The sequence below is a fragment of the Eurypyga helias genome, unplaced genomic scaffold (assembly GCF_000690775.1).
Source record: "Eurypyga helias isolate BGI_N326 unplaced genomic scaffold, ASM69077v1 scaffold44652, whole genome shotgun sequence".
In the NCBI taxonomy this organism is placed as follows: Eukaryota; Metazoa; Chordata; class Aves; order Eurypygiformes; family Eurypygidae; genus Eurypyga; species Eurypyga helias.
The window spans coordinates 3,079-12,381 of record NW_010234830.1 but is presented as its reverse complement, the minus strand read 5'-3'; the positions used below and the strand labels follow the sequence as shown (position 1 = coordinate 12,381).

At 42.7% G+C, this 9,303-nt stretch overlaps 1 protein-coding gene across 1 annotated transcript in view; it reads right to left on the bottom strand.

Moving 5' to 3' along the window:
• Positions 1–307: 307 nt before the first annotated feature.
• The window catches only part of SECISBP2 (SECIS binding protein 2), a gene marked incomplete at both ends in the record, with an annotated part of 10,530 nt that continues 1,534 nt past the window's right edge, over positions 308–9,303 (bottom strand). Inside the window, 6 exons of the mRNA XM_010146575.1 lie at positions 308–462; positions 1,200–1,420; positions 3,298–3,427; positions 3,862–4,000; positions 5,631–5,800; positions 8,190–8,322. Coding sequence (XP_010144877.1) covers positions 308–462; positions 1,200–1,420; positions 3,298–3,427; positions 3,862–4,000; positions 5,631–5,800; positions 8,190–8,322 — 948 coding nt within the window. The remainder of the gene's footprint in view (positions 463–1,199; positions 1,421–3,297; positions 3,428–3,861; positions 4,001–5,630; positions 5,801–8,189; positions 8,323–9,303) is intronic.

Genomic DNA, 9,303 nt, shown 5'->3' with positions numbered 1-9,303 from the left:
GTAAGGACATGAAAAAACAACCATTCATAAGCATTTTAAAAACTCCAGTTGTCTTGAAAAGAATAATTTGGAAAGATATCTAGATGGATGTCAGGAAGGGGTGGCCAAACTACTTCTCTGAACAGTGCTGGATGGGTACTTCTACAATCAGTTTCTAATGCAAGCCACTGACCTAGGATAAAGAGTACGAGTGTGCAAAAGCAAAATGAACAAATGAAACTAACTTAAAGTCAGGGTAATATATTTCCCGTTACAGGTAAACATTGAAAGCTGAACAAAAACCATGACCCTACGTACTTCAGCTTACCTGAGCTCCGTCATAGCTAAAAATTCCCACCACGCTCACAGGCACGGCTTTGTTCACGCAGCGGCCCAGGGCCTTGCGATTAAGGGCAAAGACAAACGGGATATTCTGTTCACAGGCACAGTCGATAATGTTGTGTAGAGTCTCATCCAACCCACCTGGAGCACACAACAGAATTAGTAACGAGTGATGCTGTTCAAGCTGATAACCACTAAAGGACAGTACTGTTAAAAGGTGGCAAAAAAATACCCCAACATTATGGGTGCATTCTGAAATTATTACAAGGGGTGTTACGAAAGCATACATGGAGCTCAGTAACAGTGTTAGATATCTATTTTTAAAGGAGGATGACATTTTTTCTTCATTTTTAATTAGCAGTATCCTTAGACTGCTACTATTCTGTATTTTGTTCAATGTGTAGTAGTTTCATCTAGTATTAAAGAGACCCAGCTGCTAAGAAATTATTTAAAAGACGGTAGAAAGCAATTAATTGCAACGAGTTTTAAACAAACCATCACCGACAACTTGTCAATCTGTGGCCAAAAAGAGACTGTAAGAGCAGGACTTATGGTGGCACCGCCGGCGTTCGCAGCCTTTGCCTCTTCCCAGCTGTGCCAGTGGCGCACAGCTGCTGTGCAGCTGCCCTGTGCATCGGCAACTAAACGGATCCCGGCTTCAGACAACTTCCCCCACCGCCCCCCAGGCAGCCCGGGCTCGGCTCACGCTGCAGCTGCACAGCAGTAAACAGTCTGAAGAAGGAAAGGCATCTTTGTAGGACGGGATTTCAAAGGCTACTCTCCAAGAAGTTCCTCCAGCAATAACATTGCTGCCACTAGACTGAGTCTGCCTTTTCCCATTTCTTCTATTAACCTTTTTTTTTTTTAAACTTATTCACCCTTTGACTGGATCTTTTCACAGTTAGGAGAGATGATGACACACTTCAGTTTTTTCAGCTTCAGATGTTTCAAGACTTCTCTAAGGCCCATAACAAGCCTGCGTTTGATCTTGGCCTTCACCGGGTCCTTCTGATAGAGGCGATCTTGGAAACGAACCAGCTCCTTCAAAAGATCCGTCACACAACTGTCAACCTCCTTACTAAGCACCTGGCTGCAGTAACTGGGAGAAAGAATCAAAAGCTAAGAATCCTCAAGTGACAAATATGGAACAGATAAACATGTAATAATGTAAAATATGTAAAACAAACAGTTCACCTTCTATTCTACCTCTTTGCCTTTTTTCCTGTTTCCAATCCAAACACACTGGTTACGATACATGAAAACAAAAGTTTACTTAAGGTGTTTTTCAGTGGCTGAGAACTTACAAAAGGTGTTGTTACTTGTGCCACCTGACCCCCCTATCATCTATAACCCCCTGCCCACACACACTTGTACAATAAACCCAAACATATATATAATTTATACCAATAAATACATATGTACATGTTTTTCCACTGAAGCATTTTTTCTGAGGGCTTTTATTTTGGCCTACATAAATCAAAGTCCAGCAACCAAAGTATAAAATCCTACTTTACTCCCATAAATACAAGGCTACTTTAACAACGATGGAAATCTGGATCAAATTGCTCCTCCTCGGGTTCATATCCTTGGTTTGTCATCCTATTTCACTTAGGAGACTACATCCGTGCGGTGTTCCTAAGGAAAGGACCAGAACGCACGTACTTCATCCTTCCAGTATTCCCTGGGAAAGCTCAGGGTTCTGTATTATTTTTACCCCAGCTTTTATATAAAGAATTGTTCAGTAAAGGAAGATCTGAGGGAAAAATGAAAGATACCTCAAGTACACGGCCAACAGAAAGACGCCAAGTGGCAAATTCCCATAGATTATCAGCAGAGGTTGGAAGACCTATCCTGGATCTTAGAGATACAATTACCACAGAATCACAGAATTGTTTAGGTTGGGAAAGACCCTTAAGACCATCAAGTCCAACCACTAGCCTAACACTGCCAAGCCCACCACTGATCTGTCTCCCTGAAGTGCCTCAATCCAACACTGTATTTAAGTTACAAGAGTTTTTATTTACTATTTCCGGTTGATTTCACTAAGCCTCCAAGTCTACTAAAACACTGAAAATCTACTAAGACACAAAATATTCCCACCTTTGCTGAATGCTCTACATCCTAAAATATGCAGGGCTGAGTTGCCCCGTACCAGCTCAATCCAAACTGTGTGTTCAGTAGAACAGCGTTGCATAGACATAAATTAAGTCATCTTTAATGCGATTAAGTTAAATTAGAACTAACACACGGCATTGGGAAGATAAAGAATGGCTATATCAATACTAATGTTTACTGTATCACGAGCTGCAAATAGGCCAGTGCTGCCTTTATGGGAGGAGAACTAGTGAGTTAAAACACTGCCAACCTAAAGTACCTACTTTAAACTGGGTCTCTGACCTCTTCACATACAGCAATGACTTTTGTAAAGAAATGTGTATACACATCTGTTTAAACAAAACTCAAAGTGTTTGCACACAATAACCCATAAATCTTCCCTTCATTCTTCTGCCCAGCCACAACATGAAAACGTCAAACGGCCAGTCACACTCTCTACATTCCTGCCATTTGTTCTGGCAGCAGAAAACCAAAGAACACTCTAAAAATCAGGAGGTGTACTCCTTTTCTTAAATATTAAGCTGGTGGGGCTCCATTCATTTAAAATAAAGTACTTCAGCAGCAGCTCCTTTTCCCTCCCTAGCCTCTAAAGAATTTCTGATCTTATTTTCCCTTCAGGGAACATGCATTTTGAAGTGAGAATTACAACAATGTAATGTAATACAGACTATTTCTCTGGATATCATTTCTTTCTTTGTATTCCCCCTCCAGAAGAGCTGGGGGGGGGGGGGGGGGGGGGAATTTTAGAACCTTCAATCTAAACTGCAATTAATACTGCAGAGAATGCAATTTAAGCATCTTGTTTGAAAACTGCCCTGTCGGTGCTGTGGAAAACCAGCCATCAGTAGAATCAATACTTACTCTCTGAAATTTCTGCTATGGATTTTTGGAAGATTGGAAGTTAGCTGCTTTGAATTCACAGAGCCTCCTGGAGGTTTCTTGATCCCCGTGTTCTCCAGAAAGCCTTCAGCAACTTCTGCTACAGGAACAGCTATCACGTAAGGAAGAGAGATGTCAACAGACCGAAAACCACTGCGAAGGGACTAATTTGCCAAGTTTCTCTTGAAGAGTCATTGTTACAGCAGCCTGCGTGAGTATGAGAACAGGTCATACATCCTTCTCTCTAAATTTTTATTATTGTACCTCTTTTTAAATAGATTTCCAGAGAGGTGCAGGGACTCGTAACTATGACACATAATAAATCCAACAGGCATAAAAGCGTGGAATGATAATCAGAATCCAAATTCCTCAACTACACTGACAAACAGATTTTGCAGGCTTCATAAACCCAAGCTGAATCTTAGAAAACTGTGAAGTTACGGTTTTCATCTGGCAGCACTTGGCACGCATTTTTGAAAGTACTGAGTGTGCTCACTCTCAAATCTCCGCCAAAGTGCTGCGTTAGAGCCTTCTCTTGGAAGATACCTGCTTGACTCTGCTTCTGAAGCGTTCCGCCTTCAGCCGTATTTTCTGCAGTCTGACAAACATTATCTTCATCTTTTGGTACTGCTGTCTGTTCTAAGAGGTGTTGCTGTTTGCGCTGTTCTCTTTCTTTCAGAATAATCTAAAGAGACATATATAAAAACCCAAAATCAAGTCAGCGTCACATAGATGATGATGAAGTTTCTGTTACCGAGCGTTTACATACAGGCCATTCATAAACAAGCTTGGTACTGTCTTTCAAGGTTTATGTGCAAATTAAAAACAAGCAGATGTTGTAAAAAGAAGGAATGCTATTCCATAAATCTGCAAAGAAAACGACTTTTTCCTTAATTACCAGTGACTGGGTGGAGAAAGTAATTACTGGGGATTGACTACAAGTGCAGAACTGAAGTGAAAGCAACGAGTTGCTTCAGTGCAGAGAAGCGGGTAAAAGTCTATCTACTTTTCTTCTTCAGGGTGTCACTTCGCAACAATTCAGCCAAACACTCGGGTACACACACACGCACACACGTAACACACACATAGGCAGCGTTACTCCTCCCCCTTACTTCCCTGTTAAAAGTCTCCAGTCAGTCTCACACATCGCTGCCTCTGAATGTGCTGGTTGAAGAAAGAGAAGAAGTCACCATGGATAGGTAAGCTGTAGGGTACAGGGAAGGAAGGAAAGTAGGACATACACGGGATCCAAACGTGCTACTGTAGGTGAAAGCAATAACCAGTTTCCTGAAACTCACCTTCCTCCTCTGCTTTCACAGCTGCTAAGAATGAAGCAGTTGCTGTACGTACGACCACTAGCTCAGCTCACCTACCCAAAATTAATTAGACCACAGAATCTCATTGCAAAAGTAAATTTCTCCGTTTGCATTTGTCAAAGATGAACACAGAACTAAAGTAAGCTCCCTGCCACACTCAGAACACAGACGCTACACAGGCAAAGCAATCTCTGTCTTCTCAAACCTACTTCGGAAAATAGATGGCGTGAAGACAGAACAGCCAGAAGACACAGTAATTATCACCCCCGACAGTTCATTACATGTTATCTGTTGTTCATACTGTAGAGTTCTCAAATTCAATTAAGCAGCACAGAATGACCACTAAACTATCTCCCCTAGCTCTGTAAGACTTGTTTGAGACCAAAAAGTGACGTGCGATGGAGTGGTATCCCAAAATCCTCTCTACGGAAGACATGACTGGAACCGAAACCACAGCCCCATAGGAGCTACCTCCAAAAAATTAACTCTGTCCCAGCCAAAACTAGCACAGACATGAATGGGCAAAGGAGGAAGATACAAGAGAAATCGCCAGGTGGCTCTAACATGAGTTGCTGCAGCAATCAGCTGAAGTTCTGGCTTGGAAGAGCAGAGAAATGTTAAATACTACTCCCCTTGACTGATCCATTCTCCCCAGCCCTGCAAATAAGCATCTCTTGTCCACACCAAGTAAGGTTTCTTTGGATGTCCTCCTGTACCAGTGCTGTGTGGACACTTTTGCAGTGCCACCTCTTCATGCATCATGTGATTTCAATGAGAAAATGTATTTGGAGGGAATTTGTATTCACTACTTAGCAAGACTCCCCTCTTCTCCCCTGCCCTCCCCCTCGCCTCTTCTTGATCCAAGGAAAGCTAAGATTGAAATTAAGACAGGTGGACACTGAGGTGCAGATCTCCATACCAGAGGGCTCAACAGACCTGCAGAACAACACTGAAGTTACATTAGCCTGTATCGTACTATTTAAGAAAAAACAGGAGCACCTTTTTAAGAGGTGTTGGTCTCTTTGCTTTAGGGACTTCTCTTTGTTTCCCTTTCTTTACCAAAGGAGCGCTGGAATCCAAAGGGTTATGAGGCATCTTTTCTTGGTTTAACCGGTGACTTTTTGTGGCTGTAGCAGGTTCTTTAGAAAGCAAGGGTATGGCACCACCAACTGAGACAGAAAAAAAGTCTGCATCAGACTACGGTAGCAACTACCTAAACTAGAATCCAATGCAAGTTTAATGACTGGGTCACGACTAGTACGCACGTAGTAACTCAGCACCGTGTGGCTACTGAGAATATTTACAGGCAATCCTGTGTCACTAAGTGATGCTATTTAACAAAGATACTCCTCCCAAAAGACCGACGTGTCCTCTACTTTTATTACACAACCAGAACCACAGGCTCTGTCCCCGAGCTCTCAAAAGCAGAATTTGGCAAAACACTGCAGCCCAAGCTACCTGCAACACCGTGCCACGCCGGCTTGGAATGTCCACGTTTCAGTGGTAACGGCATTTCCTCCCCCACAGATTCTGTACTGCATTAAGACAAATACTTGCAGTATTTCAGATTTTAGGTTTAGTTTCTGTAAATAAGCTGGAGCACTTACTCCTACTATCTGTTACACATTCATGAAGTTGCATGAAGTTCATTTGCAGATGGGTAATGAGTAAGGCAAAGCCACAGCTACGTCTCTTCTGCTTAACCAGCACAGCTCTCAGGAAAACGTCTACTTTACTTGCATTTTTCAGAAGGTTCAGTCAGCCACCGAACCGGGACCTTCCAAACCACAACCTCACACCTTAAATAAAAACTACTCTCCCTTTTCACCTCGCCAGCAGCAGGCATGGCTGTCTCCTGTGAGAGCACTTTGTCAGTTACCTGCCAGACAAGCCAGGTTACATTAACAAGTCAGTGAAGAGGATGACATAAGCGTCAGTGGAATGAGCCTTGGTGTCTTGGGCAACCCCTCTCCCTTAAAAAACACCCAAAGCTTCTGGCAGCTTGCCTTAAGCCACCTTCATTCACCGCTCCCACCGTCCGTGCATGCTGATCCTCCAACACCACACGCAGTACTACCAGAGTGACCGGTTTACTTCATGCAACTGCCACACCGCCACTTTTGTCTTTCTGACTCGGCGTCACACGGGCGGACTGAGGACGCTGCCACCAGCGCTGTGCCGTACTGTAGTAGCGCAGGTGGCACCAAGAATTGAAGCAATACGCAAACCTGATTATTTCCTTCACTGTGAACACCATCTCTTCATTTCAAATTCACAGAACTCTCAGGTTCCTGAACTCGCTGGCTTTAACAGGTTTTTGCGATTTTTGCACAATTGCACTTCCAAACTTAATTTAGATTTCAGATAATTACTGCTTCACTGTGCTGTTCCATCCATACGCTATTTACCAAATCAAGTAATAAGTGGAATAAAACACCTCTGCAGTCATATTCCTCACCCTTCGCTTTCACTGAGCTTCCCTTCTGGTTACAGAGGTCAGCTTCACAAACTAACGCTACGCTCCGGTACACACCAGTTTAATGGCTGCCCTGAATGTTGGGAAAAAAAGTCCGAAGCTGAGGTAACGCCTGCCTTACACTTCCAGGACGCGAACATGACGTGTCAACGTCCCTTCTGCAGCAGGTTCAGACGCAGGCAATTTGATACTAGAAAACAGGTCCTGTGACCCATACCTTTGTGCTCCATCCTCAACAATCCATGCCCTGTATCATTTTACTGAAACGAAACTAGGTATTAGCACCTCTGCAATACTGAGCCTGACTCAAATGACAAAAAGAGATCGATTGCAAAAAAAAAGAGAATTGCAAAAAGCATCTTCCAAGTTCTCTCAGTTAACTGAAGGAAAAATCTCACTGGTATTTTGAGCTTTCTATTTAAAAGCTCAGCTTTTACATTAAACATTGTGAGGTGAATTCTCCCGTGATTATCTCTTTTTCTGAAGTATTTTTTTTAAAAGAATTAGTTACTGATATAAGCAGATAAAAATTCAACAGCATTAAATTCCAGCAAACACCATGCTTCTTTTTGCAATATATACCGCACTAACATAGCCGAGACTAAATCCTGACCTACAGTGAAACAGACACTCAGCTATTTGTTTCTTCCTCCTGGTTACAGCTCTAGGATTTCCAGCATCAGAAGGAGCTTAAGGAAGCCTTTGCTACCGCGTACTGTACCGTGTGCTGTAGCAGGTTCAGAGCACAACGATAACACTTGTATTTAGGACAAAACAAAAACCTCCATAAACATCAGTGTTTTTGTCAAAGCTAAATGTGAACCACCTCTCATTTACATGAGGTATTCTTTTACACAGCCTTGCTCTGAAAAGCTTTCTTCCCCCACGTCTTCCTCCACACCATTCAGACTGCCACGCTTTTAAAACCTGTCTTTGAAAGAACCTTCATTTTCTCTTGTGTCTCGTGAACTGCGCTCCTGCCCACGCACTCAGAGATCACTGCAGACCAGAAATCAGGCTGCATTTAACGTCTGAACATTTAAACAGGACTCAAGGAAAGAAAATTTCATTGTAACCAATACCAGAAAACACCACAGGTTTAGAAGACTGTTTTGACTTCTCTGTTTGCTGCTTCTGCTCCAAGACTGCCAGCATGCCACCAAAATCCAATTGCACGGGAATTTGACTCTTCTTACCGCTGCTCCTGGCTGTTTCCTGAAAAAGTTCAGTACCAATTAGTAATGCTCTCCACTTCAGAACGTAAAGACTGTATGTTGTAGGGTGTGTAATACACTCTTTAACATCTTCACCCACGATACTTTCAATTTGTAACTTGATCTAGTGAAAGTATTTGCATCTTTAAATACAGATCAACTTTAATGTGAAAAATTAAAAAAATGAGAAACAGTTCAAATAACTTCTGACTAGCTACAGGAATAAAGGATAAACATATAAAGTCTTCAATACAGGAGGTGCTTTATGTCAGGCTCCCGCTTTGGTCAGACTGCCACCTATCTCTGAAAAAGGAGAAAGGCTTACCAGAACTGAAAGTTTTGTTGAAAGTATAGAAAAACTACCGTGTGAATCTTCCAGGGCATGTGACTGCAACACACATGGATCATTATCTTCAAAGCCTTATTAAACAGGGAGGTGGTCGTCTTTAAGCACCACCTCCTCACAAGCAGTTACCTTTCCATCTGCTTTGAAGGGCAGGCAAAAGCCGTGTCCCTGCACTTGGCACCACATTTAATGATCCTGAACATGAAAAGATTACAGATGAAAAGTCTCACAAAGGCTGCAAAAGGGCTAACAACTACGGCAGAAGATGCTAAGCAATCGACTTGCAGATTTGGTACTTTCAGAAGTCTTATCCTGGAGGATCAATTCATTCCAGCTCCTGTTACAACAGGGTTAAGGCATGTGACCTCCTCCTCCTGCACTTAGGATCTCCCACTCCATCAAAGTTATGCCAGAACCCACTCACACCAACATGGAACTACTTACTGACCTCACTGTTGCTCCGTATTTCTCCTCCTTGCCCCAGGCTAAGTGGATCTCCTCGCCTCCTTAAGCTGGCAAAACCACTTTTAAGAGGTTCCCAGCTCCTTAAGAGAACCAGTTTGGCCTGGATATATGCCATGATCACATAAGACAGGGGACAGGAAAATGCCCGATACCTGAAACCTGCAGACATTA